The sequence below is a fragment of the Centroberyx gerrardi genome, chromosome 5 (assembly GCF_048128805.1).
Source record: "Centroberyx gerrardi isolate f3 chromosome 5, fCenGer3.hap1.cur.20231027, whole genome shotgun sequence".
Lineage (NCBI taxonomy): Eukaryota > Metazoa > Chordata > Actinopteri > Beryciformes > Berycidae > Centroberyx > Centroberyx gerrardi.
The window spans coordinates 22,026,622-22,039,180 of NC_136001.1; the positions used below are offsets into that span (position 1 = coordinate 22,026,622).

Below are 12,559 nucleotides of genomic sequence, written 5' to 3' on the forward strand. Positions count from 1 at the left end.
ATATATATATACTGTATATACAGTATATATAAATGCATATGTGTATGTATGTATATATACGTGTGTATATATTAATACAAACACACACACATATATATGCATATATGTGTGTATGTGTAGATACTGTATATATATATATATATATATATATATATCCCATATACATCTCTACACACATTTAAGCACATATACCTAAGTGTCCATGCATAAATCCTTAAACATGACACATTTTGCTGTCATCATAATGACAGCAAACAAAGTGGAAAATTCCATTTTCACATCATGTTGACAACATTTTGTTATAGCTTTTTCATTTCAAATAAAATACTTAATGATATCCATTACCTTAACGACATCTTAAAGCAATAATACTTAATCCAAATATAAGCAACAGGGGTTGACCTGCCAAGTCCTGACTAAGTCACGGTGTTGGAGACATTTGTTTCATCCTCATATTAATGAACAGAGCAGCAGCAGTAGTCTAGAGTTAGAGAGTCGGGCTTGTGACTGGAAGGTTGCCAATCAAATCCCCAGACCTGAACAGTTGGAGGGAAATAAGCAACACTCTGCTCTCCCTCAACAACCACTAAAAGCTAAAATGTTCAAGATGAAACCACAGCCAACTTCAGGAGTGGCTTGGCCTGTTTGGCCTTTCACAAGCCCAGGCAAACATGAGGTGCACTTTCTCATATATATCTAGATAGGTAGATATTTCCCAGTCATGTTGCCATTGCAGCCCCAGACATGTTAACAAGATATGTTGGGTTATTGTCACAATAAAAGTTAAAAAGGTGTGTAGGTTTTGTTGGTTTTATACATTTTCTGCTGGTTGACAACTGACCCAGCACTGAGATTAGATGTCCATAGGTAGCTCCACTCTTTATACATTTCATGTTAGCAGAAAAGATGGCAAGTTTTGACTCTATGATTAATTCTTGTGGTAGATTATATGGCTAGGTAAAAAGGTAATAGGCACAATGTTAATTTGGCATAACCAGATTTCTGCTGTCATAGATCTGTGTCATATAAGACCTGTGGCAGTAATTACTTTATCATGTTTGTTTCACATCCTTTATGTTGATTCAGATGCATCTCTAAGATATCTTGGATGACATCTTCAAGGTGCATCTTTAAGATCACACTGTCTACCAAAGCCTTGTGAGGAGCCACCCTGTCCAGTTCTGTAATCAAATCCTGGATGCAGTTAGACCTCCTCACACTCAACTGTGACAAACCTGAGAACATTATCACTGGCCCAATTTCTCTAACTCCGACTGCACAATATATTCCCTGCAACACTGGTGGCGTCACTATATGGTTATCAACCAATGTCTGTAACCATGATGTAGCCTTATGCCTAATCCTCTCATTCCAGCCATGCAGCCTATTTCAAATAGGAAGTCTTCTTGCCTCCAGGCCTCCCTATCCTCCACTGCTGCTGAAGCACTTATGTAGGCATTCCTAACCGTTAGGCTGGACTATTTTCATGATATTCTATATGGCACTATTAACAAACTTAACAGACTTCTTCATGTGCAGAACTCTGCTGCTGGGTGTTTCTGTATGAGATACAGTGTTAAATTAGTCTCTCAAACCTCCACTGGCCTCCCACCAAATATAGAGTTTAGTTTGAAATCCTCCTCACCACCCATCACAATCTAATCAACGTGTTTGAGACTGACGTAAAATTAAACACATATAACGACCAAGGTTTATAATCAGATGAATATTCGTTATTAAACCAAATTAAACAGAAAATCATCTCATATAACTATTTCTCAGTCTGACAAATAAGAACATGATATATCACAGTATTCAGTGCTTGGAAATGGCACATGAAGCTAACAGTTTTCTCCAATAGGGACTGCTCAAAACAAGGTGTACCAAATTACTGAATACTTCAAATTGTCACAAAGCTTACTATAATTGTGAAAGAAGACTGTCACAAGAACGTAGTTGCTGGAAAGGCTAGATGAATAATAGTGCAATCACAAGACAAGCTTGCACAGCAGCAACTGGCAGAACAACGCCAAGGCAGTACAGGAAAGGTAATAAAAATAGTACAGGAAAGATATTAGGCAATATAAATAAATATAAAACTATAAAAATATGAAGATGAGAATATAAAACTATTAAAAGTGTCTCAAGTGTCTAAGTGGTGTTATGTCCTGTGTAATAAATATGGCTTGTATAGATTGAGTGCCAGGATATAGTCAAGAGATGCATAATGTCCATGTGTAACAGTCCAGGTCAAGTGTTAGTGCAGGCTGAGAGTGTGGGATACTTCCAGGATGCTTCTACTATAAATGATTTTGTGAATGGTTGATAGCAGTCTTTTTAATTAATCCATACTGTCCCAACCAGGGATGGCTATTGTTCTGTTTATTACACGATGTTTGAGCTGTTGAACTCATATGTGGACTTCACACACACACACACACACACACACACACACACAGAGAGAGAGAGAGAGAGAGAGAGAGAGAGAGAGAGAGAGAGAGAGAGAGAGAGAGAGAGAGAGAGAGAAACTACAGTTTCAAAGACTAAATGATTTTTGATCAGCCGATTAATGTCAGCACGTGGCTTCCACGTCACATGAAAGTCAGCACCTTGGACAGCAGCCTCTGTCAGTCCGCTGCCTACTATGGACCTGTCTTCGCTCAACGGCTGCACGGAGGAAGGGTTTTTTAATGAAAATGTGTGGACCATTACAATATAGACAAGCAAGTTTGTGTTTTCAACTGGCGTGCCTCGAAGCCAACTGGAAATCAAGTTTGGACGCCGTCGAGATTTATTAGGAGGGAGAGCACTCGCGCCAGGCAGCTACACAATGTGAAATGGCATTTTATTGTTATTGATTCGTGAAGGCCTTGCCACGATTTGTTGACGATATGTTGATCTGCAGACAGCCCCGCTGTTTTTAAGGACTCGGAAGGGACAGTTGCAGTCTGTTGTTGGCTCGCTTCGTGTTTTCAGGGATCCTTATCTGGCATCCGCTCTTCCTGATTTGTTGCGCAGAGATGATTGGGAAAAGAAGAAAATTGGCATTGCAAGTTTCCGTCAAATGGATTTTTATGATTCTTTAGATTTTATTCTCGCTCTTTAACATGCGAAACCGTTGGATTGTAAATGGGCTCTCGGACCTGCGTAGGGGAGGAAAGGTGTGGGACGAAGCCCGCTCTATCGACCAGCCAAAAAATACAGCAAAGAAGACACAAGGGGAGACGGCGGTGATTTGATGGCTAACATGCCGCTGAGAGACAACAAAAGATACATGGTTGTCATCTCGTGCAATTTGATTTTCCCTCCAGGTAGATGAGAAACTCAAATATAAATCGGATTTTACTTAGTTGTTAATAGGATTTAATATCATCCCCCCACATACACCCCCGCTGCCTTTCTGCCCGAGGAAGAATAGGCACCAACATTTTGTTGCGAACGTTGGACAGGTCTTGCTATTTTAAAAGGCCTACACAGGGGTTTGAGCAGTAGGCTACTAATACATAACTGGACTGACAATGTAGGCAGGAGAGGATGCAGTTGGACCCTCTGACTCTTATGTCGGTTCCTCACAGTTCGTGGCTTTCAGCCTCCATTGAATCCCGAAAGAAAACGCCTCTATCCATGAAAAAAATCCTTCCCTATTGGCTGGATTGTGGTGCACATGCTATAACAACAGGATATGCAAAGAGCTGGGGGCTAATATCATGCTTTTTGACCGAGATCTCTACTCAGTGTTTAAAAGGATGTGAGCTATTACAGTCCACTTGAATCAAATTGTTCAGATGCAAACAATATAATAATAACAATAATAACAATAACAACAGTAATAATAATAACAATAACAGTAATAGTAATAATAATAATAATACACCTACAGCCTGTGCTGATTAAACTGATGATCGACCTAACTCTACTCCATAGAGTCAAAGGGAAGCTGAAGGCTATTTTGTTTCACAGAGCAGCTTAGTGTGTGTAGGTCTGGTTAAACTAGTTACAGTAAGAATGTTTAAGTACCGGATCCGTATGTTTTTCAATGAACTGAAAGTGTTGGTACTGATGCGGTCTGGATCAAGGAGGAGGACCGATACAGACACAGATCCAGACAGACGAACCAGGATGCGAGGGCTGGGTATAGGCGGCTGTGGGTGGCCCCCTTTGGACTGCTCCGACCGGGACGATGAGGAGGAATACTACGGCACTGACGCCCGGCCGCGGAGCCTGGCGTTTGAGGAAAAAGATGGCAAACTCCAGGGAGGCCTGGATGCCGTTTCGCTCCCCAGTCTCACAGATGGGATGCGCTCACCGCAGTGCCGGATCTGCTTCCAGGGGCCTGAGCAGGTAAACTTTGATGATGATGTGTTACTTCATAGATTCAGGTATAGGGTCATTCTCTTTTTTGCCTTCACCCCTTCCAGGGAGGTCAGAGGTCAGGGTCAGCTCCTGAACAGCAGCCATGGAGCTGGTAGGGGTTCAGTATCTTGCTCGAGGGCACTTCCGCCGGGCGGATGCCTGCTGACTCAGGGGCTTGAACCCAACTGGTCCTCCAGTTGAAGGGAGTCTCTCTTAGACCACACCTGCCCAATTGTCCCTTCCATTGCTGTTTGGGCCAAGTGGTCAAAAGAAATGCATGGGATAATCAAAACTGAACAGCAGCATTCCATGAAAACATGTTTTGGGAGAAAAGCCACAGCAGGCTGCTTGCTCAGCACAGCCCAAGGCGCTCAGATGCATGATGCATTCCCAAAGGAACAACCAAGGTTTGCTGACAAAGTTTCCCCATGTAAGAATCTATATACAATAACTTCATATGAAATGTACAAATTAACACGTTGGTGCTAACCTTTAAGAGTTTAACATGTCTCTTCATAGCACCAGTTGATCTGCTGTGAGCAAGCCACCAAACATTAGGTTATTTAGTTGAATCTAGCAATAAATTGATTCTTGAAAATTCATAATAAAGATAATGTTTAATGTGGCCATGCTAAGTCATTACTTCAGTACCAAACTGTTTCAAATATCTGCATGTAGCCTATGCACCAAGTCTGCTCTCATGACTGGGGAAGGTAACAACTGAGGGGCCAGACAGTCACCAAGGGCAAAAGTAAGCAGTTTGTCATATGGGGATTTCAGTAACTTCACATTGATCTGTACTTGTTCAGAAGTCAATGAGGAGTTCAGAGAGGTCAGGCAGCCAAGGAACAGACACAGAACGATCACTTGAAGCCTAAAGTGAAATGGCTCAGGGCTACACAAAATAAGGAATTAATCTATCAACACTGATCTGAAAATAGCACTGGACATGTTGAGAGGAACAGTTGAGAATTAGCTATTATTCATGACTATGTGAAGCAGTGAAGTCCTGGCAACAATAAATCCAACATCTGCTGCACAAAATGAGGCCGTTTCAAAAGGCAATGAAGGAAGGTTTCAGAAGAAAAGATACTGATTCCTTCAAATAAACTTTACGCATTTAGCATACACTTTTATACAGAGTGATTTTCAGTGTGAGAGGAGGTAAGGGTTCAGTATGTGGCTCAGCAACACTTCAGCAGGACACAATGATGTTGCAGGGATCAAACCTGTGATCCTTCCATTACGGGACGGTCACACTAAGCACTATTCCACCCGCCCATAAAGTTGGCGCGTCATCTAATCACGTTAAGGTGAACAGAGAATCTAAGGGGGGAAAAAGATAGAACAAGTAAGGGAAATGTTTTTAAAAGTGTTTAATTTGTCAACTGACTCTTATCTAAGAAGTGGAGGTCTGAATGTGTCAAATCAACCTTGAAAAGATAAATTTGGCTACAGAAGGCCTCGGGAACTTTGTGCTTCCCCCAGATATCCCATTAATCAAAGATCTAGCACACCAAATGGATGTCAGCCCACCATAGTGGAACAAGACAGAAAATACAGTGTGATGTGCAAGAGCAGTGTCAGTCCGGGGGCCTGAGGGAGTCAGTCCTGCACTGACAACACAAACCTGCAATTTTTATGGAGGCTTGAAAATAAGTCTAATAAGACACAAGAGACGCAAACTATCTCTAGATCATGGCATTTAGCAGGAATAGATAGAGAAATATATCAAAATGCATTTTGTTACAAATTTCAAATACTCGTAATTATATTCAAACAAACTGCAACATACTGACATGAAGGATGAAAGTAAAGCTGGGCAAACCAAACAGCATCGCAATTATTAAGGGGAAGCTGTCAGACAGAAGATTGCAAGGTAATAAAGACACAATAATATCTAAGAAGCCTGTCACAAGTTTCGATAAACAGTATAGCTTGGGTCTTAAAGACAAGGCAGACGAGGCAGATAAAGGAGCTATGGCAAGACAGTATTGGTATAAACTGAATTCAATCAGGAGAGACTAGGATGAATGCTCGAATTAAAAACTTTATTCATGACATGAAACAAGATGGAAACTTTGGCGTAAGCACCATGGAGGAACTCCTCCCATTCGTGAAGTTAGGAGTACATCCGGGATAGACATAGGAATTAGGATGCCCCCCCAGGGAGTTCCTCTGGAGCCTGGACATTGGTGGTGATGGGGTGGTGGAGGGACGAAGGTAAGCACAGCGACTGGAATGACAGCAGCATACGGCATATATCTGAGAGAAGGGCAATAGCATAGAAGGTGACGTGTATATACTCCCGTCACTTAGACGATTGGCTCTTTGAAAAAGAGAGGGAAGTGACGGCTAACTCTGATTGGTTCTCTGGAAAAAGAGGGAAAGTGTTCACCAACTCTGATTGGGTAAAGAGAAAGCATGAATGAATGATAAGTAGTCTTCCTGATTGAAATTGCGTAATACTTCACGTATATAGAGAATTCATTGCTTTTAGGTAGGTCACAACTGTGGTGTCTAGAGTTCAGGCTGATGTGACCACGAGAAATGTGTGAGATAGCTTCAACAATGGTAGAGAAACTGGAAAGAATGATTAGTTCTGATGTTAGGAAATGTCTGGGAGTCCCACATTACATTAGCAGTGCAGCACTGTGTGAGGGAAGGGTCCTTGAGTTACCTTTGTCTGACATAATGGAGAAAATCAATTATAAAAAGTCTGGAGTCTCACAGTATCAGGGCGCTATGGTAAGAAGTGCAGCAGTGAGCTTGGCAGATGAACTGAAAAGGACCTGAAAAGAAGCAGTCTAGCAAGAACAACTGGCAATGAAACCTGAACTGTAGAGCAACTGTAACAATAGGATACATTGCCATCTATGGAAAAATGCACTATCTCCAGATAAATGGTAACAAAGGGCGGTGGAACAGGTATGTTGGGGGAAATGACAAGATATGCCAAGACAGTTTCTCATGCCAAGCAGAGTCAATGAATCAGGAAAGTGTAGAGAGGGAGAACATTAGCTGGAAAGACCTGTGGTCAACCTGAGTTAACTTCATCATCAGAGAAACATACTGTTACCACCCCAAAACCTGGACCAGTGGCTAAATGAAGACATTACAGCCAATGGAGATATCTCCACTACACTGTGACAGCAGTACAAAACTGATCGAACAGCACTGGAGGAGTCTGTGCACATTACTGGTCCTGTAGCCTTGTGATTACTCTCTGCCTCCAGGCTGAGAGTTTGGGAGTTAAATCACTCCCAGGTAAACACCAACATTCAGGTTTAATAAGTCCGCTGGGCGTTGAACAGAAAATTGCTCAAGTATACACAAACACTTGAAGGTGCAGGGGTATTAATTTGAGTGGAGTCATGGCAAAGATATACAGTTTCATTTGTATTGCACTAATTACAACATTATTACCTACATTCTTTAAGTGGAATAGCGTTTTTTGAGGAATATTAGTACAAAGTAATATGTTACTTCGAGTCAGCTGTTCAGGTGGAGAAAAGCATGAAAATAGTGCAAGACTGATTCTCTCACAAGGTCTCAACTAGCCATTTTGAAGGTGATTGGTGACATATCCCTTTATTATTTATCTGTTGTTATTAATTATTTGGTATTATTTGATGCCATTGAGGCCAGAAAAATCTAAAACTTAATGTGTGAATCAAAATCTAAACTAATAAGCTATATCCATCCATATTACACCCATGTGGCCATATTTTTGGATAAACGATGAATGCTGATAAAGAAAATAGCAAGAAAACACTACTCTTGCTACACTACTAATCAGTCACCTCTCATATTTTGTCTCATTTTGTCTGTTACCATTCTCAATATTAGCCTTTACATCTTAAAAATGTACAAAATTTGATCTAAATTTCATGTTAGCTTTTGCAGTGGCACCTTTTTCCTCAAAAGCTGCTCTATTGTGCCTTGGAGCACACCAGAAAGTATTCAATTTTTGCTTAATTCACCTTTTTGGTTCATTTGTATGCACATACTCCTGGTACTTTTATATTGATTATCTCTGTTGCTAGTTACAATGTTCCTAGCTGTTGACCATTTCTATCTCAATTTTTGTATCCCTTACCAGCCTCAGATAACAACAGTATAAACACAAACAATACCTAAAATGGTTTTCTAGTTCCATGTGTAGAGCGGGACACTAACACTGTCAGGGTTAGGGATTTGATTCCCACTGGTGCCACCCATGCTAAAACTCTTTTCAGTCATGGTGCTGGAAGGCGCCTTGGATAAAAGCGTAATACGGACTAAATTGCAGAAGCAGCATCCAGCAGCCAGTCTGAATACAGTCGCTGTCTGTGTCCTGCAGGGGGAGCTGTTGAGCCCCTGTCGCTGTGCCGGCTCTGTGCGCTGTACTCACCAGCCCTGCCTTATCCGCTGGATCAGTGAGAGAGGCTCCTGGAGCTGCGAGCTCTGCTACTTCAAATACCATGTACTGGCCATCAGCACCAAAAACCCACTGCAGGTACTCTCTCTCTCTCTCTCTCTCTCTCTCTCTCTCTCTCTCTCTCTCTCTCTCTCTCTCTTTCTATGTGTGCGTGTGTGTCTGTGTGTGTGTGTTACTTTTGTTGTTTTCTTTATAGGGTAAAGACAGTCTGATGTTTTGAATGCATTTCATTGTGTGTGTGTGTGTGTGTGTGTGTGTATGTGTGTGTGTGTGTGTATGTGTGTGTGTGTGTGTGTGTGTGTGTGTGTGTGTGTGTGTGTGTGTGGGCATCAGTTTCTATCTTTAACATTCTCTTTGGCAAACACTCACTGAGGTACAAACATTTAAAAATACTGAGTGGAGTAGGAGAAAATGACCCAAATTAGACTGCCATGCTATATGCGATGCCATTCTATTAGTGGAACACACTGGCAGAAAAATACAGCCACATGCATTATGTAAATCCCTATTTGTTGTGCACATCATAATAGCTTGCAGGTGAGGTCATGCAGTGGTTGCATACCATCCTGATTCTGACCAGTCACCACACACCTATTCCCAAAAGGAAGCACATTGCCATTGCACTTTACAAACTGGCCATATATACTTGCCAAATACTAGTTTGTTATAGGCAAATTTGGAGTGAGGAGCCTGTGGCAAATGTTCCCAGATGGATTTATACTGTTTATATGAACAAAGGAGAAAAGAAGAAGATGATGAGGGCCTATATAAGGATGCCAAGAACGAAGAGGCTTGAGACACTGCACGTCTCACTGAGTTGGCACATGATTTAACCAAAGTGTGTGGCACATGGCAGAAGACTGACCGACAGGATCACTAAGTGATTTCAGCTTCTGAAAGTTGGAACAGAGATATTCGGAATATCCGCTCCTTCACTTGTTCGCCTTGTTGGATGATGCCTGCAGCTGGCAGCAATAACATCAGACATTTTCAGTAGTCTGTCTGAATAGCAAATAATTTGGCTTACCACATCTTTTCAAAAGCTGTTGTTTTCACAGTAATTGGGGGAGATGATGTTAATTATTTGTGAATTGGATGAATTCATATTATAATTCTCAAATTTGCTTGGCCTCAACTACAAGTCATTATATTTGCAAAACGCCTGACCAGCAATGGCTCAATGTGGCTGTGATTTTCTTCCAGCTCTCCACTCATTGTGCTTGGTTAGTGAATTAGCATTCTAGTCACATTATTTTGGAGCTATAGTACATGCTGTACACTCACAAGCCCTTAGTGAATCTGGGCAATAAAGCATCTGTCTCACAAATGATATATGCAGTCTTTCTGAATTTAACATGCCTTGACAAATAAGTCAGTGGAAGCCTGGCTATTGATGGAGGCCATTAAACCCAACATTAATCCTACACTGCCAGGCGAGACCAGAACCACCATTCTGGAGGGCTAGAGCAAGCAGACTATCTCAGACTATAGAATTATATCCATCTTACATCCATCAAGTCATTTAATCTAGTTTTGAAGCTTCACAGCTATTTTTTCTTAAAACAAGTGAAAAATCTGCCAGTTGGGGGAGATAACTTCATTTGTTTCAGTCACTCCACTGAATCTCCACTGGAAACAAGTGTGGCAGAATGGTTGCTTGTTTTAAGAAAAATAGCTTTTTAAGAAATATTTTAAGACTGAAAATGAGAATGTTAAGATTTTAAGACTTTTTTTTGCAATGTATGCTGCCACAGAGAAGCAGGGCAAGTGTGACGTGTTGAAGTTGGACTGAGTTCAACATTGTGCACCAAAACACCGACAACGCTTGTGAGACATGCTGATTATACTCTGAAACCACAGGGAAACCATTTGGGAAATGTGTTGAGATCAAATGGGCCCATTTGGGTGCACAGTGCTCTTTAGAGGGACATTTTTGGGCAATAACTTGATTTGCATAGATTTCCTAGAGAATAAGACAAACTCTGCACTGTTAGCTCACATAATCGAGGAGCAGAGAATTGTGCAATTTCTCCATGCAATGCTGGGCCTCAGTCTATTTTTGTATCTCACTCTCCTCTCTCTCCAGTGGCAGGCCATCTCTCTGACTGTGATTGAGAAGGTTCAGATTGCTGCCATCATCCTGGGCTCTTTATTCCTCATCGCCAGTATCTCCTGGCTGGTCTGGTCCTCTCTCAGCCCCTCAGCCAAGTGGCAGCGCCAGGACCTTCTCTTCCAGATATGTTATGGCATGTACGGCTTCATGGACATAGTATGTATAGGTAAGACACCGGTGGCTGCCATGTTGTGTTATTTCAGAAGAGCTCAAATCCAACATGTGGTTTGAATATCATCAGTCTGGGTTTGATTGTCATCTTCACAGATTTGGCAGGATATGAATACACCCAATACTTTAAATCACTTTTGAAAAGATTTGTATTTTTCTGTATGTTTTTAATCAAATGTTATCACTTATATTTGGTCTCATTGGTAACTCAGTAGCTGACCTTAACCTGACCTGAACCTAAACCCTTACTTCTTTATATAATTAGTCTTCTTGGTGGTGTGTGTGTTTCATGCACTCATGTGCATGTATGTGTTTATTTGTGCTCATCTGAGTGCATGGGCAAGCATGGACAAAGACCATCTGTGGTGCATGAGCAATTTCTGTTCCCTTCTGTCTCTGCCTGTCTGTTTTTTCTTGTGAAGTCATCTGTTTCATACAGCACATATTATATATCTAACCAAACAGCTACATATTTGAACTGTCGTGTAAATCATTCCAAAATATCCACAAACCTGTCTATATCCAGTCTTTTTCATGGAGTTTAGAGCTTGTGGTTGCTTACAATTGCTCTTTTCCCCCTATATATACAGTATATCCCTATATATCCCTAGAAAATGTGTTTCTGTCACCCTGATTAACCCTAACCGTTGAAACATCCGTACACTTTAAATAAATACAAGTTCAGGCATTGTGGCTATGAGTGTGCTGCTACTTTATATTCATTTTTATTTTTATGACTGTGACTTTTGAGTTTGCTCTTCTTGGCATGTTCTGTTCCCCTCGTACCTGTTTTCCAGTGTTTTCCGACACTCATCGAACTAACAACTGTCTGTCTGTATGTAAGCCTGTTCCTGCCCCACTCCAACCTTTATCCTTTATGCCTATAGGCCTTATAATCCATGAAGGATCATCTGTTTACCGGATCTTTAAGCGCTGGCAGGCGGTGAACCAGCAGTGGAAAGTACTGAACTATGAGAAATCTAAGGACTTGGGCGACCCCATCAGCTCCAGCAGCAAGGGTGCCGGCCGCGGTGGGAGGAACCCTCCTCATGGTCCGGCTGTCGCAGGCGGCGGAGGCAGGGCGAGTCGGCACGTTCGGACTATCCTCAACCACCACTGTGGCTACACCATTTTGCACATCCTCAACCAGTTGAGACCCAACAATCCACACATACGTTCCAGCCATGAGGTGGTCATGAGGGTGACCACTGTATGAGGCTGGGCTATACAGAGGAAAGGGCTCCGATGTTGAAGGAGTTATGGGAGGTAAAAGGGTTGATTGGGATTTGATGAAAAATCCTGACCTACCATACGAACACTGCCGTTTAGTTCTGGTCCCGTATTTGCTCTCAGATTCTCCCTGAGCTCAAAGTTGAGCACGGTCAGATTGAATAAACACAAGGGTATGAGATGTGAGGAAAGGGAGAACAGCTCAGTCTTTATCTGAGTCTTTATCTGATGTTAAAGACAAAAGATTGTAGAAAAAAGTGAGAAATTTGACA

The 12,559-nt window shown here is 41.7% G+C and overlaps 1 protein-coding gene across 1 annotated transcript; it reads left to right on the forward strand.

Annotated features, from left to right (window-relative positions):
• The first annotated feature begins 4,005 nt into the window (after positions 1-4,005).
• On the forward strand, positions 4,006-12,273 carry LOC139920876 (E3 ubiquitin-protein ligase MARCHF9-like). The gene is made up of 4 exons (XM_071910968.2): positions 4,006-4,341; positions 8,696-8,851; positions 10,860-11,052; positions 11,945-12,273. The coding sequence occupies exons 1-4, from the start codon at positions 4,006-4,008 to the stop codon at positions 12,271-12,273; spliced, it is 1,014 nt and encodes a 337-aa protein (XP_071767069.1).
• The last annotated feature ends 286 nt before the right edge of the window (positions 12,274-12,559 follow it).